The sequence below is a fragment of the Pongo pygmaeus genome, chromosome 2 (genome assembly GCF_028885625.2).
Source record: "Pongo pygmaeus isolate AG05252 chromosome 2, NHGRI_mPonPyg2-v2.0_pri, whole genome shotgun sequence".
NCBI classification, from domain to species: domain Eukaryota; kingdom Metazoa; phylum Chordata; class Mammalia; order Primates; family Hominidae; genus Pongo; species Pongo pygmaeus.
In genome coordinates, this window is record NC_085930.1 from 107,604,050 (window position 1) to 107,630,410 (window position 26,361).

Below are 26,361 nucleotides of genomic sequence, written 5' to 3' on the forward strand. Positions count from 1 at the left end.
GGATATAGACCACCATGTCTGGCTAATTTTTGTATTTTTAGTAGAGACGGGGTTTCTCCATGTTGGCCAGGCTGGTCTCAAACTCCTGACCTCAGGTGATCTGCCTGCCTCAGCCTCCCAAAGTGCTGAGGTTACAGGCATAAGCCACCACACCTGGCCCTGGTCATAATTTACTCAGTGTTTTTAACATGAAAGGGTATTTAATTTTGTCAAGTGCTTTCTCTGTATCAATTGAGATGATCACATGATTTTATCCTTCTATTCTATTAAAGTGATACATTACATTATTGATTTTTTTATATTGAACCACCACTCTTGCATTCAGGGATAAATCCCTCCTAGTCCAAGAATATAGCTCTTTTAATATGTTGTTGAATTCAGCTTGCTAGTATTTTGTTGAGGATTTTTGCATCTATATTCATGAAGGATATCGGACTGCAGTTTTCTTTTCTTGTAGTATCTTTGGCTTTGGTATCAGAGTAATGCTGGCCTCACAGATATAGATTAAGAACTGTTCCCTTCTCTTCAATTTTTTGGAAGGGCTTGAGAAGGACTGGAGTTAATTCTTCTTTAAATGTTTGGTAGAATTCACCAACAAAGCCAACTAGCCTTGGACTTTTCTTTGTTGGGAAGTTTTTGATGATTACTGATTCAATATCTTTTCTTGTTATAGGTCTATTCAGGTTTTCTATTTCTTCTTCAGTCAGTTTTGGTAGATTGCGTGTTCTTAAGAATCGGTCCATTTTATCAGTTACCAAATTTGTTGGCCTTCAATTGTTCATCATATTCTCTCATAATCCTTTCTATTTCTATAAAATCAGTAGTAATGTCCCCACTTTCCTTTCTGATATTAGTAATTGGAGTCCTCTCTGTATATATCTCTAACTGTCTCTTTACTCAATATAGCTAAATATTTGTCAATTTTTTTAAAGAGCAAACTTTGGTTCTGTTTATTTTCTCTATTATTTTCTATTCTCTCATTTGATTATTTCTACTCTACTCTTTTTTATTCCTTCCTTCTGCTAGCATTGGGTTAGTTTGCTCTTCTTTTTCTAGTTCCTTAGAGTATACAGTTAGGTTGTTGATTTGAGATATTTCTTCTTTATAAAGTATAGGCATTTACAATATAAATTTCCCTCTGAGCACTGCTTTAAAAGCAGCATCACATAAGTTTTGACATGTGTTTTTCTTTTCACTCACCTAAAGGTATCTCCTATTTTCCCTTATGATTTCTTATCTGCCATAATAATTGTGTTACTGAAACACCAGTGGTTCACTCTGGGTCCCACTGCTTACCTCACAGAAAGCCAGTCACTGAGACAATGAATGTTGTCAAGGAAGAACGCGTTAATTGGGTGCTGAAGCTGAGGAAATGGGAGCTCAGTTTCAAATCCATCTCCCTGACCAACTAAAACTAGGGGGTTTATATAGCAGGGAAGACATATAACAATGTGCAAGAAAACAGGAACTAGGGAGTAGCAAGGAAGCAATTATGATAAATGAGAAGCCTGGTGTTTCATTGTCTGGATACAATGATCTGGTGAGTTTCAGTTATTTGATACTTTTTGGGAGACCAGGGGATCCTTTCCTGGGGAAGGAACTCAGCTAAAACAAATGTAAGTTTCAAGCTTTAAGACCAGAAGGATCAATTTCTATGTTTATCCAAAAACAACTGTCTATGGGATCACTGGGTCAGCTTCAGTCCCCCCTTTCTATTTATAAATTCCTCAATCATGGAGAATCTGGTCATTGATCTTTCTGGCTGCTTCATGCTGAGGAGGGGCTTCGTGGGAAGCTCCATACCATGGGTGGCCTTGCAGCCACCCAGGAATCAAAGATTAATCTACTATAGAGTTTTCTTCTGAAACACAATCTTTCTCTCTCCAGGCCCTCAGTTCCACCAAAGACAAATCACAGCAGGACCAATTTACCAGCAAAATAAGCTTCAGACCCTTCTACTTGGCCTGATTACTCACACAAAGTGCAACAAGAATCATTGTCCACATAGGCTCTTCTAAATTGGCTTTGCTGGAACCTCTCACAAGGCCGTTTCAGTCAAAGCCCTGAGAAAATAACCAATTCCTCCAACTGTGTCCCATTATAAGCGAAAACAGCTTCTTATTGAACTTATGCAAATAAACACATTGCCATGAATCAGGAATATTCACAAATAGTTTACAAATTCTGGAGAAATTAGGCAGAGAGAGAAATATGCCTCAAATTCTGTTTATAAAACTATACTCTGCTCAATATACAAAGCACATTTAAAGGCTATAAATGGCTCAAAAGAAAAAAATTCTGCAGACTCTGAAAAACAAACAGAATCAGCAATATTTCAAACAAAAAAAGCCATAAAAAATATTTTAGTCCTCCATTAGTTTGATCCATGCAATCAACTCCTGCTCTGCTTCACATTGGGCTAGCAATCTTTATGAACACATCAGCCTTTCAATTAGTGTCCTACAAATTTTCTCTCTAATCTAATGGCACAATTCTTCAGAGTTATCAGACACCTGCGTTCAAGAGTCCTTTTCATAAACTCTTCCAAAGAATCAAGCCCTAGACTGAAGCTGACTATAAGTCACTTTTTGAGAAGCATCAAAGCAAAATAACAATTATGGATGACAAAAGTCTTAGGACAGCCATAGTCAAAGACACAGTTGACAAGGCAGTTTGGTTATTTCTGTGGCATACAACAATTTAACATAATAATCATAATTATTACTGACAACATATATTAAGACATATCAGAATTTCAGGAATATCACATAATCCTGGAACACACATTAACAACATATCTATATAACTATAACCCAAAGAAAGTTAAATACCACTTCACATTTGACAATGCTTGCTGTATAATTCTAATGTATAAAATAAGCCTAATAAGCCTAATAGATCTCTCTTGGACTTCAGGGAATTTAATATCCAAAAAAGTTAGTTTGAGGTCAAAAAGACTGAATTTGGAACTTGAAATTTTGGTATTGTAAAGTCTGTCAAATATCAAAGGCTTACACAACACTTAATAAAACAAAATAGGACCACAAATTACTATAAAATAATCATTTAGCCAAAATTATAATATAAAATGTTTACTCTTTGATAAAGAGGAGTCCGTTTCCTATATAGTAAGACCTAATAAAGAAGGCATGAGGTCAATAAACTTGTGTCCCTTCCTTTATTTTTTTCTTCTGCGGTTTTACTCAAAAGGTAAACAAAAATCTCTTATTATGTCTTGCATGAAAATTTTGTTCAAAAGAGAAAACCATATTTTACCTTTGTATGGGGTATTATTAACGTTAAAGCTAACTTTAATAAAACCTTATAAACAAATCTAATTTTAATCAGTTTAACCGTAAGGTAAGATTTCCATAAACCTTTTATAACCTTTTATAATTTTCTATTGAAAAACAGATCAATGCTCCTAGAAAACCCTGTTATTCTGACACACTGGCCCAGACACTGGCCTTGCGTAAGTGTGGTTTTGATATTGTTTAATTTATAGAAAAACTCTATACTAATCTTATCTCTCAAAATTGATCCTTGCAATATCATAGACCTACCTCTTCTACAATAGTCCCTGGGCCTAGAGGGATAGAATAGTTTTAATTTTTCTGAACCTGTGTCTTATAAAAACTGTTCATTTTGATTGTCACCTTCTCCTGGGTCTGAAAATAAGGCTTCAAATGGTGTTAATGCTCAAGATTTAGCAGGGGTCAGTGCCTTTTTCAGACTCAGGAGTCAAAGGCCTGTAACTTAACAGCACAAGGATTACTTAATAGATTATTTATACTACAGAAAGTCCTATCATTCTAACATGTCACAAATTAAAACATTGTGATTTGGTGTCTAGGAGTGACTGCCTGCAGTACTTTAAACCACTGGATTAAAGTAGTTAGGTTATGCATTGCATATGTCTAATTGCTAGCATTCTAGTGACAGAACTATGACTAAAAGCACTAAAAAATGTGATAGGTCCTATGCCAAACTTATCAAAGTAAGACAATTAACTTTACTCTCCATCATTAAAGAAATGGTAAATGCAAGTATCAGTTTTGTAAATTCAGTATGAGAATAAATATCTCCTTTCACTTAAATACCATACAACAAAACAAGAACAAAGTAAAGCACACAATAATTTCTTTTCAGCTATTTAAAAGAGCATCATCACACATTTCCAAGATTGATTTCTAGGTACAGTACTGACAGCTGATTAGGTAATAACTTTCACCACAAAAATCTTCAAACCAGTGAAACACTCGCACATATTTTGTTTTCAAGTACACACATGAGGACCCATCAGTGATAAATGGCTTTGGGTCAAAGATCACTGGAAAGTCTCACTTTTTTTTTTTAACCACTTAATCAAAGTGAATATCACTTAAGTGTAATTAATTTGAGAAAAATTCCAATCAATATAATTTACTTGAGGACAAGGCCAATCTTTCCTTAGCATTAAAAGTTTATAGCCGTATCACAGTTTTCCCTCATTACAGGAAAAGATGTAAAACCAACTCAAATTGTTGATTGAATTGAATTACCTTGGAAATTATTCTCACCTGCTTTTTCCAGTAAAATAAATAGTATACTATTTCTGCTTAGAACTTGTAAAAATAAGTCTTGTATTTTTTGGCCAGGATCTTTAAAGCTCTCATAGTTCTCAAGATCATCAGGGGTAAGCAAAACCAATCAAATGTTAAATGTCTGGTGTTTATTAATTTTTGGAGGCTTGACAAAGGTAGCCTAGGAATTCTAGATAAACAGAACAAATGATGACTTGTTAGAAATGCATAGGAAACAAAATGACTATTCAAAGAACCAAATAAAAGCCTTCAATTACAAACTAAAAAACATCAATAGTTTTATAGAGATGTATACATAAGTAAAACCCAAAAGAGAACAAACAACAATAAATGAAAATTAGAAGCAAAAATAAACAGGAAACCAACCCGAAATTTTTATCCTACTCAGTTTACCTTGGAGGCTAAAGTGTTACCTAGAGGTTAAAAAAACACACACACGGCCAGGCACGGTGGTTCATGCCTGTAATCCCAGCACTTTGGGAGGCCAAGCCTAGCAGATCACCTGAGGTCAGGAATTCCAGACAAGCCTGGCCAACATCGTGAAACCCCGCCTCTCAGAAAAATACAAGGCATGGTGGCACGTGCCTGTAATCCCAGCCACTTGGGAGGCTGAGGCAGAAAAACTGCTTGAACCTGGGAGGCAGAGGTTGCAGTGAGCCAAGATTGCAACATTGCACTCCAGCCTGAGTGACAGAGCAAGACTCCATCTCAAAAGAAAAACAAAAAAAAACCCATGCACACAACATATATTTTATTCCTGGTGCACAGATTAATGTCTTCAAGTCAACTGATACAACTACACATTTTTTGAAATTAAGAAATTCACCTAGGTACATGACCCGTACAAGTACCTTAGTACCAGTACTATCTATGCAAAATAGCAAATATACTGTGAAGCAATGCAAGCATGTATGTGAAATTTGGCTCCATGCTAAATCTGGCTTCATGGTTAATTGTATTAAAAAAGAATTGCCAAACGGACAATATATTTCTTTATAATATTTATTTTATCTTCATCAAAACTAAGTTTTAACTATGAGCAATGTTAATCAGTCAAATTTTTCCCATTTTCTATCAGGTTTTAAGGGATATTTTACTATCTAAACTTTTTCAACTTTCTATTTTCTCTATGTGTGCATAAAGATAGAAACACAGAGAACCAGGAAAAAGCAACATATGACTTATACAGACCATCTATGATACATTTGGACTTATTTTGTCCTAAATTTTCTTTTCTTTTTTAAATAATTAGTCATTTTATTTTAGGACAAAAATTCACCATACGAGATTTTTTCTCATACAATATTTTTCTCTTTACGACCTTTCTCCCAAAAACACATTGTCACATTCATAACTTTCTTCATATCTCTCTCCCCTATTAACTGGTTCCTTTCTACCTTGTTTCATAAATAACATTTTCAAGTCCATAGTTTGAATTAACATTTAGATAACTTCTGAATTAGACAAAATTATTCTTTTTCTTACTAAGAACACACAGTTTTGGGTACCTTTTATATACAGAATTAATATAACTCTTATAATTAGTAACCTTAAATTTTAGTGAAATACTAGGAGGCAAGAAACCCTCAACTGCCTACCAGATATTAGCATTTTATAGATGAGAACAATTCTATAATTTTTAGAAACATATTTCCCGATATTGTAACCCTTCCTTAATTGGAAATGACTCAGGCATCCAATAAGCATTGAAAATAACTTTTAAGATTTTAAGTTACACAAAAACTTCACCTATAGCACTCACATTTTTTATTTATTTTTGGCAGTTTATCTCGATTATTTATGCATTATTTATTTCCTTGTTAACCATTTTATAACCTGTGAATATCAGGTGTTTACCTAAATAAGAACTTCAAGTTAACTACAAGGGCATTTTCACCAATAACTCAGAAGATTCAGCTGTTTTCATTAAACCAATAACATTAAATTAGTCTTACTTATTAAAAAATTCCTACAAAGATCATTTTGTTCTGGCTAGGTTTATCATTTTATAACCTGTGCCAAACCCTGATACCTCAAAATATCTAGCGGAGACAAATATAAAGCCCAAACAAAAATATATGTTAACAATTCTTAAGACATTCCTATTTTTATTAATATTTTTAAAGACAGTTTATTTATTAAAGGTTTACTTAAGTCATGTGAACTTGAAAAATACTTTGGGCTTACTTAATTTATGAGTTCTCTTTTGTTTACAAGCCAATTTGGTAGACAAAAAGACATAACATAATAAATGTACATACCTAAACACATCTAGACATGCATATGCACACATACAAAGTCATTGGTTTACGTGGTTACACTTTATTTGCCCCATATGTAATCCAACATAGGGTATGAACCAAAATTTTGGGTAAAGCAGTTTCCATAGCAGTTTGATTTTTAAAGGTCAAACCTCCTCAGACTCCAAGGAACACTGGGGCCAAACAGCACCACAGAAAACCACCTGGAACCTATTAACCAGGCCCAACCTGCTCAGAACAGCAACATAAAAGCCTGGATACAGGAAACTCCATCCCACTTTCTCATTCAACAGCAAACTCCGATTCCAAACAATATTGGGGACAAGCATTATTACAAAAGAATATCAGTTTATGTAATTCTAATTTCCCATGATACACTCACAATCACCAAAACACAATCCGACCGCTGCAGCAATAAACAAGCCCCAAGAGTGTCCAAATTGAAACAGCCGGGGTCCTTCCTCTCTCCACTGGTTGGGCTTAATCAACTTGCAAACAAAAATTCCTTAGGAATTTCCCAAATTGAGAGGAGCACATCCTGCCATCTGGTACCCACAAAAGACACTCACTTGCCTGGACACACAGGCAAACAATTATAAGCCCCCAAGAGTGTCCGTAGTGAAACAGTCAGGGTGCTTCCCTCACTGTCAGCTGGGCTTGTTCAACCTGCAAATGGAAATTCTTTCAAAAATTTCCCAAATTGAGAGGAGCATCTCTTGCTGTCTGGGCCCACAAAGGACACTCACCTATCGGGATGCAGACGTCAAATTTCAAAGACAGTTCTTCACAGGCAATCAGGAACACAGTTGAGATCAGCTGTAGTGGGGCCAGAGACAGACTGAAACTTACCTTCAACCAAAACTGAGTGGGCAGCTGCTTAGGAGGGCTTTTGAGACTCCTGGCCCATGGCAGCTGATCAATGAGCCATTGTGGCAACACATTGCTGGTCAGGGAACCAAAATCTGTTACTGAAACACCAGGAGTTTGGTCTAGGTCCCGTTGCTCATGGCACAGAAAACCAGTGACTGAGACAATTATTGCCAGTGAAGAAGGCTTTAATCAGGTGCTGCAACTGAGGAGCTAGGAGCTTAGTCTCAAATCCATCTCCCTGACTGACTAAAAGGAGATGTTTACATAGCAGGGAAGAAATGTAACAATGTGTAAGAAAACAGGAACTATGGGGCCAGGCATGGTGGTTCACGCCTGTAATCCCAACACTTTGGGAGGCCTAGATGGGCGGATCAGGAGGTCAGGAGTTCGAGACCAGCCTGACCAACATGGTGAAACCCCATCTCTACCAAAAATACAAAAATTAGCGGGGTGTGGTTGTGAGCACCTGTAATCCCAGCTACTCAGGAGGCTGAGGCGGGAGAATCACTTGAACCTTGGAGGCAGAGGTTGCAGTGAGCCGAGATCACACCACTGCACTCCAGCCTGGGCAACAGAGTGAGACTCCGTCTCAAAAGAAAAAGAAAACAGGAACTATGGAGGGGCAAGGAGGCAATCATGATGAATGAGGGGTCTGGCATCTCATTATCTGGATGCAGTGATATGGTGAGTTTCTGGTGGTTGATACTTTTTTTGAGAGGCCTGAAGGTCTTTCCTGAGGAAGAAACTCAGGTAAAACAAATACAAGTTTTAAGCTTTAAAACCAGAAGCTTTTTTCATCAAAAAAGCTCTCCATGGGACTATTGGGTCAGTTTCATTATGAGAAATTAGTTAGTGGGTACCATGTACATTATTCAGGTGGTATATATCATAAAAACCCTGACTTAACCATTATGCAATATATGCATGTAACAAAACTATACTTGTACCCATACATTTATATAATTTTTTAAAGAAAACCTAAACCTAACATTCATAAGGGTAAGAAACTGGATGTGTTTCCCCTAAGAATAGGAGCACGTCAAGGACGTCCTCTGTCACCATTCCTAGTCAACATTGTACCGAACATCCAGCTGTTGCAATAAAACAAACAAAAAAAGGAAATAAAAGGTATAAAGATTGGGAAAGAAGAGATAAAAATATCTTTGCAGATGACATGCATCTGCAGTATAAAATCTCAAAGAATGCACCAAAAAACTCCTGTAATTTATATAGCAAGCCTGCAGAAGGCAAGGCTAATATACAAAAGACTTGGCTTTTCTAAATACCAGCAATGGCCAGGTGCAGTGGCTCACACCTGTAATCCCAGCACTTTGGGAGGCCAAGGCGGGTGGATCACCTGATGTCAGGAGTTCGAGACCATCCTGACCAACGTGGTGAAACCCCGTCTACTAAAAGTACAAAAAATTAGCTGGGCATGAGGGCGGGCACCGGTAATCCCAGCTACTCCAGAGGCTGATGCAGGAGAATCACTTGAACCCAGGAGGCAGAGGTTGCAGTGAGCCAGGATCACGCCACTGCACTCCAGCCTGGCAACAGAGTGAGACTCTGTCTAAAAGAAAAAAAAAAAAAAAAAAAAAAAAACAGCAATGAACACTCGAAATTTGAAATTGAAAACGAGACCATTTACATTAGCACCAAAAAATGTTAAATGCCTAAGCATCAAATTAATAAAATATATACAGAATTTATCTAAGGAAAAATATAAAACTCTATAAAAGAAATCAATGAAGACCTACATAAATGGAGCAATATTCCACGTTTAAGGATAAGAAGACTCAATATTGTCAAGATGGCAATTCTTAACTTGATCTACAGCTATAATGCAATCCCAATCAAAACCCAGCAATTTATTTTGTGAATATCAACAAACTGATTCTAAAGCTTATTTGGAAAGACAAAAGACCTAGGACAACCAACAAAAAACTGAAGAAGAACAAAGTCAGGGGCCTAGCATTACCAAACTTTAAGACTTTATATAAAGTTACAGTAATCAAGATAGTGTAACTAGCAGAAACTAACGTGAAAGAATACTAGCAGAACATAACGGAGAGCCCAAAAATAGACTTGCACTAATATAGTCAACTGATTTTTGTCAAAGGCGCATAGGTAATTAAATGGATAAAGGATATTTTCAACAAGTGGTGCTAGAACAATTGTATATCTACATGCAAAAGAGGAATCTATACACAGATCTTACACCTTTCACAAAAAACTCAAAATGCATCTTAAATCTAAATGCAAAATGCAAATGCACAAAACTTCTAGCAAGTAACACTGGAGAAAATCTAGATGGCCTTGGATTTTTTATGAGTTTTTATTATTTTTGTTTTTCTTTAATTTTTGTCTTCTTTTTCTGATACCTAGGTAGGACCCCAAATTGAGGAGTTTTTAGATACAATACTGTGAAAGAAAAAAGTAATAAATTAGACTTTGTTACAATTTAAAACTTTTGCACTACAAAAAAAAAAAAAACCTTGTTAAAAGAATGAATAGACAAGCCAATACTGGGAGAAAATATTTGAAAAACATTTTGGATATGGGACTTATATCCAAAATATACAAAGAACTCTTAGAACTCAATGATAAGGAAACAATCCAATTTAGAAAATGGACAAAATATCTAAACAGACACTTCACCACAGATGATAGACAGATTCAAAATTGCATATGAAAAGATGCTCAACATCATATGTCATTATAGAATTACAAATTAAAATGGCAATGAGGTACCCCTATGCACGTATTAGAATGGATACATTTTTTAGAACCTGACATCAAATGCTAACATGAATGTGGATGTCTAGCAATGAGAATGCTCATTCATTGATGATGGAAATGCAAAATGATCCAGCCACTTTGGAAGACAGTTTTACAGTTTATTACAAAGCTAAACATAGTCTTATTGTTACAGGATCTTTGGTGGGGGTCTCTTTTCTGGCTGGAAACCTGTGGCCAGTGGTGCCTTTGCCCAAGTTTTCCTCAGGCCCACTGGGCTTATCCTGCTCACTCAGCCTGGCATGCTGCACTAGGCTCACACTACCAGCCTGTATCCCATGCCTCCAAGGGAGACTGTGAGTCAGGCATGAAGCGGCAAGGGCTGTGTGAGCAAGTGTGGGGTCCAGCATTGCATTGTCAGACACGCCAGCTATGCTGTGGGGTGGGTAGCTCCAGATGCCAACCTGGGTGCTGGCTCTCTGTGAAGCTGTGGCTGGACCAGATGCACCACAAGCAGTTTCCCCTGCTAGCGTAAGGGAATGCAGTGGTACACAGAAACTTAGAGATGCCAGGAGCCACAAGGCCCCAAAGAGGAAGTCACAGTCCTAGCTTGGGGAACACTCAGGTCTGGGATCCCCAAAGGACCACAGCTTTTCTCTCCTCTTCGCCCATGTGGCAAGCAGGGGTTATGTTTCAGCCCTGTTTGTGTTACAGTTCTTTTAGCCTCACCATTTGGTGGGTCCCAAGTTCTTGTCCTGCGAACCAGAAGAATGAAGTATGCAGAGAAGTGGAGCATGAACAAGATGAAGAGCTTTATCAAGCAATAGAACAGCTCAGAGAAGACTCACAGTGCATAGCTCCTTTCTGCAGCCAGGGTGTCCCAATGAGTGTTCAGCTCCTACCAGAGAGGAGATGCTGGAGTGGGAAGTTCCTCTCTGCAGGCAGGTTATCCCATTGTCTCTGTAGCTCTCAGCAGAGAGGAGGCCCTAGAATGGGTAGCCTCTCTTAGACAGGTCATCCCATCGTCTCTTCGTCATCTCTCCATCCTCTTCCCAAAGCTGGCTAAGTCCAGGGTTTTTATGGGCAGCAGAGGGGAGAAAGTCCATGGGCAGCCATGGGCCAGAACAAGGAAAGGCACCAAAAGGTCCCCCCGTGGTTCGTGGGACTGTCAGCCCAGCCACCTGGCTTCAGGCCTTCCCCAGCTTGAAGGCGGGGCTTCACCAGGGACCTGGCCCTTTCTGCCCAGGAGCTTGTTGACCTCCCACCACTGTTTTTGGCACTCAGGCTATTCATGCCAAGGGTTGCCTGCAGGCCAGCAATGAGCTGTCCTTAGCACCCCCCTCCTCAGCCTTCCTCCTGTGCTCATTGGTGCCCAAAGTCCAGAGGGGGCTAAGGTGACAGGGTCTAGCATGTCAGCACACACACACCCGGCCAGGTTGCAGCAGCACCCGAGCTTGGCCCCAACCTTACTCCAAAATCAGAGAAGGCAGTGACAGTGGGGAGAAGCCAAGCAGCAGGAGCAGGTACTTCCAAGCCTGTGGGCAGAGGGGGACCTTCCCAGGCCCCTGACAGTGCAGAGATGCCTGGATCCATAGCCACAGCAGGGTGGCTGTAGCAGTGCCTTGGAGGGCTGGGCTCCTGCCTGTTCCTAGCTCCCAAGAGCACAGGGGTGCCCAAGTCACAGCCATGGCTTCGGCAGCTCCAGTTGTGCCTGGGGAGCTCCATGTCCCACCAACTTCTAAGGGGCAGGGCTCCCATTTGTCCCCAGCTCCTGCCAGGTCTGTGGAGCATGCAGCCTCAGCCACACCTCCTCTCCACATTTTCCCCACAGTGGTTCTGGGCAAGGTGCAGGTGGCGTGGTGGCCCTGGCCAACCCCTCACAAATGGACCTGACACTCCCAGGGCTAGCCCTGAAACTCCCAGCTACACCTTTGGCCAGGTACTCACAGGCCCCCAGAACATGGCAGGGAGTGAGGTTGAGGCTGTGGCAGAGGCTCCAGGCCTGAGAGTAGGTCCTGCCCAGCCATGCAAGGGTAGGGGTGATGCAGTAAGCTGCCTCAGGGATGCAGGGCATGGGGACGCAGGGCACAGAGGCCCACCACCCCCACTGCTGCTCCTGCAGCTGCTCCTGCCACCACCGCTCGTGCCTCCCTGCTGCAGCTGGCATGATGGTAGCAGCTGCTCTGGATGGCCCACCACTGCCATTATTATCATATAATCCAATCACACTCCTAGTTATAACTGAGCTCAAAACTATGTGTAAACAAAAACCTGCATTCAAATACATATCGTGTATAAAATACTTTTTTATACATAGTGTATAGTGTATAAAGTATTTTTCATAATTTCCAAGAAATAGGATTAACCAAGATGTCCTTCAATAGGTGAAGGAATAAAAAAATCTGTGGTATTTCCATACAATAAACTCAAGAGATGCAGAATAAGCATTTAACAAAACCCAACACCATTTCATGATAAAAGCACTCAACAAATTAGAAATAGAGGGGAATTTCCTTAATCTGATAAAAGGCATGTATTAAAAACCCACAATTAACATCATACTTGTAGTGAAAGACTTAGAAGCTTTTCTCCTAAGATCAGAAACAAGACAATGATGTCCATTCTCCTCTCCTATTTGACATTGCATTGGCGGTTCCAGCCAGGACAACTAAACACGGTGGGGGGAAAGTACCCAGATTGGAAAGGAAGAACTGAAACTATTTCTATATGCAGATGTCATGACTTTATAGTACACAAAGAACTGAAAGAATCCACCAAAAAAAAAAACTATTAAAGCTAATAAATAAGCTCAGGGTACAAGATCAATATACAAAAATCAGTTGTATTTTTATACACTAGCAATGAACAATCTGAAAATGAAATTAACAAAACAATTCCATTTACAATAGCATAAAAATACTTAGGAATAAATTTAACCAAGAATGCACAAAATCTACTCACTGAAAACCACAAAATAATGTGGAAAAAAAACTAAAGAAGACCTATATAAATAGAAAGACTTTCAGTGTTCCCGGATTAGAAGACTCAATATTGTTAAAATGGCAATACTCCCCAAACTGATCTACAAATTTGATGCAATTTCCATCAAAATTCTTTTTAAATTTCTTGATAGTGTCCTTTGACACACAAAAGTGTTATAGGTTTTTTAGCCCTTGCATTTGGCTCTTTAATCCATTTTGAGTTAATTTTTGTATATGATGTGAGGTAAGAGTACAACTTTGTCTTGTATATGACTATCTAGTTTTCCTGGCACCATTTGTTGAGAAGAATATTCTTTTAACACTGAATGGCCTTGTAAATGGTCTTGATTTTTGACCCTTGTCAAAAATCAGTTGACAATCCCAGCACTTTGGGAGGCTGAGGCAAGCAGATCACTTCAGCCCAGGAGTTGAAGACCAGCCTGGGAAACATGGTAAAACCCTCTCTCTATAAAAATTAGCCAGGCATGTTGGTGTGCACCTGTAGTCCCAGCTACTCGGGAGGCTGAAGTAGGAGGATCACTTAGGCCTGGGAGATTGAAGCTGCAGTGAGCCATGATCGCACCACTACACTCCAGACTGGGCAACAGAGTGAGAACCTGTCTCAAAAAAAAAAAAAAAAAAATCAATTGACCATACATGTATGGCTTTCCCCATTGTATTTCATTGATCTATATGTCTCCAATCTTGAATAGAAGAAAGAACAAAATTGGAGGATTTGTGATTTCAAAACTTACTACAAAGGTAATCAAAACTCTATAGTACTGACACAAGGATAGATGCAAAGACCAATGGAATATAACTGAAAGTTCAGAGCTAAGCCATAGCTATAAATCCCTATAACCTGACTAGGCAAGGATTTCTTAACTACAACAGCAAAATCACAAGCAACAAAAGAAATAATTTATAAATTAGATTTCATGAAAGTTAAAAACAGGTCAGGCATGGTGGCTCAGGTCTATTATCTCAGAGCTTTGGGAGGCCAAGGCAGGAGGATCACTTGAGGCCAAGAGTCCACGATTAGTCTGGGCAATATAGTGAGACGCTGTCTCTACAAAAAAATTAAAATAATTAGCTGGATGTGGTGCTGTGTACCTATAGTCTTAGCTACTTAGGAGGCTGAGGCGAGAGTATCTCTTGAGCTCCAGAGTTCAAGGCAATAGTGAGCTGATCATGCCACTGAATTCAGGCCTGGGTGACAGAGTGAGGGCCTGCCTCAAAAAAAAAAAGGAAAGAAAAGAAAAAGAAAATTTAAAGCATTTGTGTGTCAAAGGGCACTATGAAGAATTAAAAAGGAACCCAAGGAATGAGATAAATTATTTTTAAATCATATCTCTGATAAGGATCTAGTATCCAGAATGTAGAAATAACTCTTACAATTTAATAATAAAAAGACTAATAACTCAAATTTTTAAAAGGCAAAGGTTCTGAATAGACACTTCTACAAAGAGATACACAAATGACCAATACACATATAAAAAGATGCTCAACATCTTTATTCATTAAGGATGTGGAAAAACTGTCTCCTACTGTTGCAGCTTTTTCACTCCTGTTGTTTGGTGAGTGGGAGGGAGTGTTACAGCTCTTTTACTCCCCCCACTGGTGAGCTCCAAGTTCTTGTCCCACGACCAAGAAAAATAAGGCACACAGACACTGGAGAGTGAATAAGGCAGAGTTGGATTTATTAAATTAAACCACAGAAAAGCTCTCAGCAAAGAGAGGGGACCCAAAAGGGGTTGCTAGCTATAAGGCTGAGTCACAGGTTTTTACAGGCTTAGAATGAGGAAATACGTGCTGATTGGTTTATGGGTAGGCCTGGAAAAAGCAATACTCAGGAAGAGGTACAATAGTGTAAAGAACCAATTGGGGGCTGAAGTGAAAGCTTGGCCTGAGACCTTGGCCCAGGACCAATCAGGGGCTGAAGTGACGTTACACTTTATGCAAATGAAAATTTGGCCAGCAGCTAATCACAGAAAGATAGGTATATGTAAAACAGGTAAAAGGTAAGGACCAATCAGGAGGAAGCGTGTGAAATGAGACAAAGGCATGCCAAGGAGAGGGATATATGTTCAAAAAAGGAGTGGAATTTGTTCATCTGGATTCACAGAGTAGGTGTTTCTATTCAAACATGCAGGGTCTTTTCTTTATCTGGGGCTTGCAGCTTGATTTTCAGGCTCTTCTTGGTTTGAAGGAGTTCCACGAAGGATCCACCCTAACTGCCTGCCTGACTGGCTTCTTCCTTCCTCCTGTCTCACTAGCTGTCCCCCTCTGGCCCCCTGGCTCTCTCTGAGACTCCTCCCATCCTCCTCCTCCAGCCTTCTGGGCAGGACAGGTGTTTCAGTTTCTTTAAGTGAAATATGAAACAGAGAAGCACCATTTCTGCCTCAAGACGCATGTAAAGAGGTGTAGATTCAGGTGAGTTCCTTTACAAACATTTTAAACTTATGTTTTCCTCTAATTGTAACAGCCTATATCAGGAGTTCTTAAGCTTTGCTGCACATCAGAACCACCTGGAGGGCTAGTAAATATGCTGATTCCTGAGCTACCTCTGGAGGCTCTGATTCCTTTGGTATGGGGATTTCCCAAGAATCAGCATTCTCTTCAGAAAAGCTGATCTGGGCTGGGCGCAGTGGCTCATACCTGTAATTCCAGCACTTTAGGAGGCCAAGGCTGGCAGATTGCTTAAGTCCAGGAGTTCCAGATTAGCCTGGCAGATTTCTTGAGTCCAGGAGTTCCTCACCTAACATGGTGAGACCCTATCTCTGCAAAAAATACCCCAAAAAATTAGCTAGGTGTGGTAGCACACATCTGTACTACCAGCTACTCAGGAGGCTAAGGTGAGAGGATCACTTGAGCTCAGGAGGTTGAGATGTGATCACACCACTGCATTCCAGCATGGGTGATAGGGCGAGACCCTGTCTCAAAAAAGAAAAAAAAAATCAAAGAAGAAAAATTGGCTGGGTGCAGTGGCTCACTCCTGTAATCCCAGCACTTTGGGAGGCCGAGGCAGGCGGATCATGAGGTCAGGAGATTGAGACCATCCTGGCTAACACAGTGAAACCCCGTCTCTACTAAAAATACAAAAAAAATAGCCAGGCGTGGTGGTGGGTGCCTATAGTCCTAGCTACTTGGGAGGCTGATTCAGGAGAATGGCATGAATCTGGCAGACGGAGCTTGCAGTGAGCCAAGATCGCACCATTGCACTCCAGACTGGGGGACAGAACGAGACTCCATCTCAAAAAAAAAAAAGAAGAAGAAAAATGGATCTGGGAACCATACTTTGAGTAGACCTAACATATAAATAATATTTTTCTTATGCTGAAAGAAGTAGAGAGGTTTATTTGGCTACATATCTTTATGTAAGGCCTTGTTATTACTGGTGGTTGTATAATTTAGAGCTGTCTTTCTCAATCTAAATTATATTACAGTCCAGAAAGCTAAATTCACTCCCTTAGAGTTGAGGTGGGCCACAGAGATGGGGAGGGGGAGAGACAACCAGCAAAAGGGAGCCAGGCCACTGAATGTAACTTGGAGAGGTTTGAGATTTGACATCATTTTCCTTTTTATCCCCAAAGTCTTCCAGGCCCAGAACATGACTGCCTCTCAAATTTTTGAGTAAATGAATTAATAACCAGCAAAAAAAGAATGATTTTTATAGATGTCCAATATCCCTTTTATTTCTAATTTGCTGAGAGTTTATATCATCAAAGGTTGTTGAGCTTTGTCAAATGCTTTTCTACATTTCTCAGAAAAGATCATATAGTTTTTTTCTTTATTCTATTGATATGGTGACTTAAATTGATTTTCATGTATTAAAACAATCTCATATTTCTGGGATAAACTCAACTTGGTCATGTTATATTATTCTTTTAAAATATATTGCTGGACTTGATCTGCCAATATTTTGTTAAGAATTTTTCTGTCTATGTTCATGAGGAATATTGTTCTGTAGTTTTCTCTTATTGTAATTTGTTGGTCTAATTTTAGTATCAGGGTTATTCTGGCCTCATAAAAGGAGTTAGAAAATATTCCATCCTTTATTTCTATTTCTGATAGTTTGTGTAAAACTGGTGTTATTTCTTCCCCAAATGTTTAAAAAAAATCACTAGAAAAATCCTCTAGTTCTAAAGTTTTCTTTGTGGTAAGGATTTATATAGTTAATTATATTTCTATAACAAATGCAGGGCTATTCACATTTGCCATATCATCCCATGTCAGTTTTGATATGTTGCATGTTAAAAGAAATTCATCCATTTCATTTAAGTTGTTGGATTTTTTAACATAAAATTGATCATAATATTTATTTGTTATTCTTGTAAAGTCTATTAGGTCTGTAACATATTTCCTCTCTCTTTATTCTCAATCAATCTAGATAAGCCTTCATCAATTTTTTGGTCTCTCTCTCTCTCTCTTTCTTTCTTTTGAGACAGGGTCTTGCTCTGACACCCAGACTGGAATGCAGTGGAGCCATTATAGCTCACTGCAGCCTGAAATTCCTGGCCTCAAGGGATTCTCCTGCCTCAGCCTTTCAAAGCACTGGAATTATAGGCATGAGCCACTTCTCCTTGCTGATTTTATCAATGTATTAAAATGTTGTCAAACAACCAATTTTGATCTTGCTCATTTTCTTTATTTTCTATTTTATTTCTGCTTTTATTTTTATTAATGCCTTCCTTCTACTTACTTTGAGTTTAATTAGCTCTTCTATTTCTAGCTTATGTCACTGATTTAAGTCTGAGATTTTAGACGTTTATTCTTTCTAATACAAGCATTTAAAGCTATAAGTTTCTCTCCAAGTACTGCTTTAGTTGCATTTCATGAATTTTGATATGTGGTATTTTCATTATTATCAATGCAAAATATTTTATACTTTGCCTTTTGATTTCTTCTTTGACTCAGATTCTAGAAGTCAGTTGGGTTTTTTTAAATAAAACACAATTACTTTATTGACTTCTTACAATCAAATACTGCCAACTAGCATTACTTCCACTCACGCATCATTAAAAACAAAGGATATTTCCTCCTTGGTATTTTCAAATGATGCATTATATAATAAACAAAATTAGAACTTAAAATGCACCCCGATTAATCATGTAAACAGGTAATTTGTTTAAAAAAGCATAACTAACAATTAAGGTGTATATCTTACAACTAACAAATAAGGTGTGTATCTTACACACCTTATTTAAACAAACAAAATAGGCATTAACAAAATGCATACAGTCAATACATGATAGAAAGCATGTTTCAAATACAAGGCAGCCCCTCGGGCCACCATATTATTTAGGTTTTGCATTATCATTTATGGCATTATAGATTAATTACACATAACATATTTTAGACATTTTAACCCTGAAGATAAGAAAAATAAATGTTGCTTGAAAAAAATTATTCCAAGTAGCCATTTGGTTTGTATCAGGAGAAACTGAACCTCCATGAGTTTAGGGTCTATCAAGTTGGAATCATTAGCTCAAGTCAGTGAATGAGATATGCAACGCATTTCACAGTGACTGTTTCCCAAGTCCTGGCAATGCCTGTTCTCCCGCAGTCCACCAGATGATGAAGCATTTCCGGGACCAGGATGCCCCTTCTATGTGGTTTTCTGTTTTCATTTTTTTTTTTTTTTTTGCTGGATTAACTATTACTGTATTATTTTCTCTTCTCCCCTCTTCTGTAGCCTTCCATTTTAATTATTCATAAATCCTTTAAGAATATTCTCAGGGAGCTCCATAAGGGGAAGTTCTGGAGATGTAAAATCCAAGGGAGGAAGACTGGGGATTGGAATGGCTTTGGCTTTCCCGGCATTTGCTGCAAACTTCTGCCAGATTGAGGAGGCTGTAGCAGTTTCTGAATGTGGCGGCAAGCTCCGTAACTCTGACGTTTTTACAAAATCAGCATCTACATCCAGCTCTTTTTCTACTGGACCTTTTTAGAAGTCCGGCCTTTTCAGCCTTTAGTTATTTTCTTTCCTTAATCTTTCATTCTCAGCCACAAGGAATTCCATATGCCTCTTCAAATTTGCAATTTTGGTTGCCTGCTCCTCTATAATTGTTTTATCATCTTCTGGGGCTTTGCTTCCAATACATGGCTCTGCTGGCTCACTCTTTTGCTGAAGTAAATATAGTAGTGTGTCTGGATCCCTGTCAAAGATCCCCTGAATCTCAGGCAGGCGTTTCTCCGAGGAAGGGCTGTACTTCTGAGAAAGGGGGCTCTGGCTCTCCGCATCCTCGGCAGAGAGTTTGTGAGACGCCTGAAGATAGGCAGCTACATCCTTGTCTGTGTTCTGCTAGGCTTTCAATCTTTCCTCACGCTGGGTCCTTTTCCATCTCTCTTGGATGAGGAGGAGCCGTTTCATGTGGCTATCCCTTTGCAATTCCAGTGAAAGATGAGCCTGCTCAGATTGTGTCAGCTTCATGGCTTCAGAAAGATATGCCGCAGCCTTTTTGTGACAAGAAATAGCCTCTTCGTATTTGCCTGCAGCTAATAAACGGTCTGCTCGTCTGCTCTGTTGATGAGCCAGGTTGAGGGGTCCTTCCATTACTTCCATAGACAGCAGCGGCCTTAGGAAGGGGAGCAGTGGAGCCAGGGAACATGGAGGGGACCGCAGGGGAGCGCGACGCAGCCGCGTCCTCTCTGGGCGCAGAGAGAGCAGCAATCTCACCACTTCCTCCTCAGGCCCCGCGCCACGGGCCCGCCCCCTGCGCCGCCGCCGCGGCCACGCACGGCGCCATGACGTCACATGCGCTGGGGTTTTTTAAATTATTTCCAAATTATTGAAGCTTTTCTTGATATCTTGTTATTGATTTCTAATTCCTTTTGGGTCTTTTATATAACTTTTCTTTCTCTGCTGAGACTTTCTATCTCTCCATTCATTATGAATATAGTTTCCTTTATTTCCTTGGGAACAGGTATAATAGTTAACATTTTGATACATATTTACAAATTCCAACATGTGGCCCCTCCCTCTCACAGGCAGCTGCTTGATTGTCTTTTCTTTTGAGTATGGGTCATGTTTTCCTATTTCTTTATATGCTGAGTAATTTTGGATTGTGTCCTAAACATTGTTATGTTGTGTAGACTCTGGATTTTGTTTCATTTTTCTGAAAAGTGTTGATTGGTTATTTGGTGTTTGTCTTAACAAGCATTTAAGTTTTATAAATAAAAAATATAATTCTAAGCCCCACAACTAACTGAATGGACTCCTCAGCCAAAGAAGGGCATTCTAAAGAAACATTAGTTCAGGCCATGATGGGAATAGGTGGTCAGACATGCCTCATTATACTCGCCTCCTTTTGTAATTCAGCACAGGTGACCAGCATTAACATTAAAGCAGCCCTTAAGCCTGATAGAATAGACTCTTCGTAGCAATAAGATACCAACATGACAGATAGAAATATTTTGAAATGGTCTTGCAAAGCTATCTCTTGTGGGGAAAATACACTCTGTAGAGAATCCCCTTCCCGTTCCAGGTCTTTTCTCTGATCCAGGAGAGAATTAACTAAGAGTCTGGCATCTTTTTTGGGTTTTTTGTTTGTTTTTGAAACATGGTTTTTCTCTGTCACCTGGGTTGGAGTGCAGTGGCGTGATCACAGCTCTCTGCAGTCTTGCCCTCCTAGGCTCAAGCAATCTTTCCCCACCCCCCAGTTTCCTGAGTAGCTGGGACTATAGGCATGCACCACCACACCCGGGTAATTTTTAAATTTTTTGTAGAGACAGGGGTGTCACTATATTGCCTGGGATGGTCTCAAACTCCTGGGATCAAGCAATCCTCTCCCTTTGGCCTTTCCAAAGTGCTGGCATTACAGGTGTTAGCCACTGTACCCAGCCACCACATGGCTTTAAACTCCATGTCTCTATCATTTCAGATGCTCTAAACGTCCCTGCCATCTGATCCAGATGGAGTCCTCAGGCAACCCAGAGAGCACCACCTTTTTTTACTATGACCTTCAGAGCCAGCCGTGTGAGAACCAGGCCTGGGTCTTTGCTACCCTCACCACCACCGTCCTGTACTGCCTGGTGTTTCTCCTCAGCCTAGTGGGCAACAGCCTGGTGCTGTGGGTCCTGGTGAAGTATGAGAGCCTGGAGTCCCTCACCAACATCTTCATCCTCAACCTGTGCCTCTCAGACCTGGTGTTCGCCTGCTTGTTGCCTGTGTGGATCTCCCCATACCACTGGGGTTGGGTGCTGGGAGACTTCCTCTGCAAGCTCCTCAATATGATCTTCTCCATCAGCCTCTACAGCAGTATCTTCTTCCTGACCATCATGACCATCCACCGCTACCTGTCGGTAGTGAGCCCCCTCTCCACCCTGCGCGTCCCCACCCTCCGCTGCCGGGTGCTGGTGACCATGGCTGTGTGGGTAGCCAGCATCCTGTCCTCCATCCTCGACACCATCTTCCACAAGGTGCTTTCTTCGGGCTGTGATTATTCCGAACTCACATGGTACCTCACCTCGGTCTACCAGCACAACCTCTTCTTCCTGCTCTCTCTGGGGATTATCCTGTTCTGCTACGTGGAGATCCTCAGGACCCTGTTCCGTTCACGCTCCAAGCGGCGCCACCGCACGGTCAAGCTCATCTTCGCCATCGTGGTGGCCTACTTCCTCAGCTGGGGTCCCTACAACTTCACCCTGTTTCTGCAGACACTGTTTCGGACCCAGATCATCCGGAGCTGCGAGGCCAAACAACAGCTAGAATACGCCCTGCTCATCTGCCGCAACCTCGCCTTCTCCCACTGCTGCTTTAACCCGGTGCTCTATGTCTTTGTGGGGGTCAAGTTCCGCACACACCTGAAACGTGTCCTCCGGCAGTTCTGGTTCTGCCGGCTGCAGGCACCCAGCCCAGCCCCGATCCCCCACTCCCCTGGTGCCTTCGCCTATGAGGGCGCCTCCTTCTACTGAGGGGCCTGTGGTGGTGCAGGCGCAGGTGCAGGTGGACAGGGACTGGAATGGGGGTCATGGAGAAGCGGGCCTGGAAGCAGCACTGCAGAACACAGCAGGGTGAAGACGTCACCTCCGCTGCAGGCGTGCAGTGAAGGTGATTCATTACACCAGTGGGTCCCACCAGCCTCTCATCTGCGGGAAAGTGGCTTCCTACCTGGGAATTTCATACTGCCATCCAAAAAAACATTTCTTGAACTCTGAGTTCATCCTGCACGCTCCTTCATTTAGACATGTGTTTCTAATCAGTGTTTGGTTCAGAAGGTTCTAAGACATGAAAGGATTCTGGGAAAGGTGCTTCCTTAGAGACTTTACAGGGCCTAAAGCTCATTGTGTGTGATAACTGCACGATGCTGACAAGACAGTGCCTCCCTTCCCTGACTGTAGGGTTGTCTCTACTGGTTTATTCACTTTGGAGACGCCTGGCTCCATATTCCTCAAGTACTGCTGGATGAGGCTGTCTGGAAGACAAAAGTCGCCATACCCTGAGACAAACACAGTCATGTTGAAATCTGGATTCTAAAAATCCACAACTAGACTGGAGAAATGTTCTGTATCCTGGATCCAAGTCCTAGCCCATGAACTGGCCCTTAAAAATTTAGCTCATAAATATTTGATTGAAGGAATGAATTTAATAAGTGCTACCTTCTGCACTAAGTATTTATTCAGAGAATACAAAGATGAATGAGATACAGTTGCTACCCTCCAGGGGCCAACAGCCCAGCCCCAAAGGCTCACCTGCCTTGGTGAACACCCACCTTGGTGAAGGCATCTAGGGTGGACTCCTCCAAAATCTCATCCTTCCCAGGTGGATAGTGAGCTGACTTCAGATTTATCACTTTGCACCTAAAGTGTCCTCCTCCTATTTGGTTGATGGTGCTAGCTTCCCCCCACCCACCCACACTCCAAACCTCAAGTCCTCTTGAAGGCCTGTGTTTTCTTTTCCTCAACTCCCACAGCCAGGTCCAAATGACCGTGCCTGTCTAGTGGCTTTCAGAGTTGACTCATTCTTGCCATTGCATGCCTATGGTTTCATCCCTGAAACAGGGCCTCACTTCCTTGGCATTTCCCCACTGCTCCTCTCTTTCCCCACCAGGCTGTCCTCTGCCCTTACACCAGGTGCTTCAAAACCCTTAGTGGCTCCTCATTACTTACAAATAAAGTCCGTACACTTTAGCAAGGCTTTCAAGGCCTCCACAATCTGATGCTAGCCAACTTTTCCATTCTTATTCCACTCTAAGCCTCCTCCCCACAGCAGCTTGGGATCCAACCCCAAAACACCACTGGCCTTCTTTTAGACACATATCTCCCCAATACCCTACCTCTAGGCATTTGTCATGCTGTCACCTGGGCCTGGAACATGTTCTAGCTGACAGGCCAGCTCCTCCAGGAAGCCCTCCCCAATCTGCAAATTAGAACACTCTCTGGGTTGTCGTGGGATTCTGCTTGTCCCCTCTAAAATAAAACAACCTTGTGTTGTAGTTACACACATGCAATGTCTTATCTCCCTGCCCCATCAGGCTGCAAGCTGCTTGAGGGCAGGAACCTGGTCTTGAACTCCAGTGTTCTATCACTGTGTGCTCAGTGAGAGCAAAGAATCAACAGCTGTTATTATCCTTCAGATTTATGCTTCTTGGGGAGCCATGCCCTGGGGCACACTTTACCTTCTTTGTCCCAGGCTGCTTGTCTATAAATATTAACCTTTCTTTCCTAGTCTACACTCTCAGAGAGTAGTAGAAAGAGAGTAGGGTGTAGTAGTAGAGAGATTGCTTATCTCTCTCTGTGGCGATGGCTATGCTTGACCTTGCCTTCTAGTTCATGGTACACATGCCTGCCTCTCACACTGGCCCACTGCTTCACACCCAAGGGCATAAATAAAAGTCACTCTCTAAACTTTGCCATGCCACAAAGACCTGGGCCCAATCTGTGAACCTGATTCGGCTCTGGCATGGGGATTTGGAAAAGCTTCCCATGTGATTCTGACATGCACCTCCATTAGGTACATTTGGCTGCAACTTTTTTAAAAAATGAGGAGTCCAGAGTCTTCTACAGTCCCTTGAGCAGGGATTTGCACACAGAAGACACTCAATATCTTGTTATTGAATACAGTAGATACCAATATAGCCCTCTGGCCAACCTAGAGAGAGCTTGTAAGGCATTTCCCCTTCAGTTCCAGATGCAACTTCAATGATCTATTTGCCAATGGGGCAGTAGATCTGGAGGAGTTTATCGGTCTAGGGAACAGCCGGGGCCTAGTTTTAATAATGAGGCCAGTAGCACCTGCTGGACAGGGCTGGGCAGCACACCAGTGAAGGGAAGGGGCTCCCATGGACCTACCTGCCAGCCTACAGGTGGGGCCACTACTCACCACTGATGAGAGAAACAGCATAAGGAAGAGATAATGAGGTACTTTGTGGAATCAGAGCTAAGCCTATGGGCTTCTAGTTGGCCTAATCTTTCAAACACAGCTTCACACTGATTCTTAACATTTTGTTCAACTTTTATTCAGAGGGCAGGCTGAGCCAGGGAGCAAAAAGGCAAAGGACTCCTACTCACATACCCACTTAGCAAAACCAAAGCACCTTGGGCTTTGAACCCACCCTTCTTAGAAGGCAGGTTTGGGGGTTGAGGCCCCTTGAGAAGCTCACTTCACCCTCTCCCCATGCCATCCCATTCCTACCCATCCCGAGATGCTTCTCTTGTATTTCTTTCAGCACATCCAGCCATCTCCCTGGGAGCGTTTCATATCTGACTCTTTATACTTCCAGTGATGTTTTGGCATCCCTAATAGACAGGCTCCCAGGGCAGTCTTTAATCAGGAGTCTTCCCCTAATCTAGCTCCTCAAGAACCCAAGGGAAGAGGCACAAAGATAAGTATGAATAGGAAGATAGAAGGGTAACCCAGTCAGAGAGGGAGTGGTGGATGAGACTGCTGAAAAGGAGTTGCCAGAGAGTTGCACACCACGAGCCACGCTGTCTGTCCCTGACCAAAACCTCCACTGGCCACCACCTCCTGGGCTTTCCCTCCCTCCACCCACGGAAACCACTGCTCAATCTCAACTGGACTCTTGCAGGCCTATCTCTCCCTCCAAACAGAGGTGTGCTGGTCACAGGGCTGCAGACCTCTAACCACTCCTGGAACACAAAAAACCCACAGTGGTTCTACAGCATTTACACCTCCACTTTCCCTCAGACAGAATCCAGAAGAGAAGAACCTCGCTGATCTCTGAGCAGAGCATGTCTCCAAGCTCAGGCCAGCCCCAGACCTCCAATGGCCTCAAATGGAGTGGAAATCCCTCAAAGGCACAAACCCAGTTCCTACCATCTCCCTCAGTGCCTGGCAATGTTCGTGGTTGGTTGAGTGAGTTAACAGGAGACCATCTTTTGGCTTTTTTTCTACCTCTGTTTCCTCTTACTATACTTGCCTACATCTCATCTTCTGGTCAACACCAGGTACTCACCCCATGAGCTTCTTGTGAACTTGTCTGGGGCCCACAGGCCCAAATATCATCTTTTTTGTTTGGAATTAAGCTTTGTTGAACTTTTCACAGGTTTCATTTGTGCAACTGCCTGTGATGGGACAAAAAAGTCCACAAACATGGAAACCCGGTCTAAAGAGGTCCAAAGTAAACTGTCTGTGGAGTCGAATGGCATTTGAGCCCTGGACCTAAACTCCAAATCCAAGCTCTTTCCCACTGTGACCTTGGGCCTCTCGAGGCTCAGTTTCCTCATCTATAAACTGTAGAGAAGCCAATAACAGACTCACCCACACTATGAGGGTGTGCATGAGGTCATGTATGTAAGAGTACTTGCTTTGTTGATCATTCTGTCCCAGATAAGTATGAATTATTATGCATCATTTCATTAAACAAGAAAGCTTCACTGTGTTATATGCACAAGTAAAAGATTAGCACGTAGTGTCTTACCTTTGGCTGGCTGTCTTAGTCAGTTCAGGCTGCTATGACAAATACCATA

At 41.3% G+C, this 26,361-nt stretch overlaps 1 protein-coding gene and 1 pseudogene across 3 annotated transcripts; one reads left to right on the plus strand and one right to left on the minus strand.

Moving 5' to 3' along the window:
- The first annotated feature begins 1,346 nt into the window (after positions 1 to 1,346).
- On the plus strand, positions 1,347 to 26,291 carry XCR1 (X-C motif chemokine receptor 1). 3 transcript variants are annotated; one of them, XM_054482283.1, is made up of 2 exons: positions 1,347 to 1,540; positions 21,315 to 22,993. In XM_054482283.1, the coding sequence occupies exon 2, from the start codon at positions 21,346 to 21,348 to the stop codon at positions 22,345 to 22,347; it is 1,002 nt and encodes a 333-aa protein (XP_054338258.1). In that variant the 5' UTR covers positions 1,347 to 1,540; positions 21,315 to 21,345; the 3' UTR covers positions 22,348 to 22,993. The 3 variants fall into 3 exon arrangements, with proteins under 3 accessions (XP_054338258.1, XP_054338259.1, XP_054338260.1); XM_054482284.1 differs by lacking the exon at positions 1,347 to 1,540 and adding an exon at positions 3,415 to 3,472 and having other exon boundaries at positions 21,315 to 23,019; XM_054482285.1 differs by lacking the exon at positions 1,347 to 1,540 and adding an exon at positions 15,798 to 15,864 and having other exon boundaries at positions 21,315 to 26,291.
- LOC129033549 (nuclear receptor-binding factor 2-like) lies at positions 18,536 to 19,996 on the minus strand (annotated as a pseudogene).
- Positions 26,292 to 26,361: the final 70 nt, after the last annotated feature.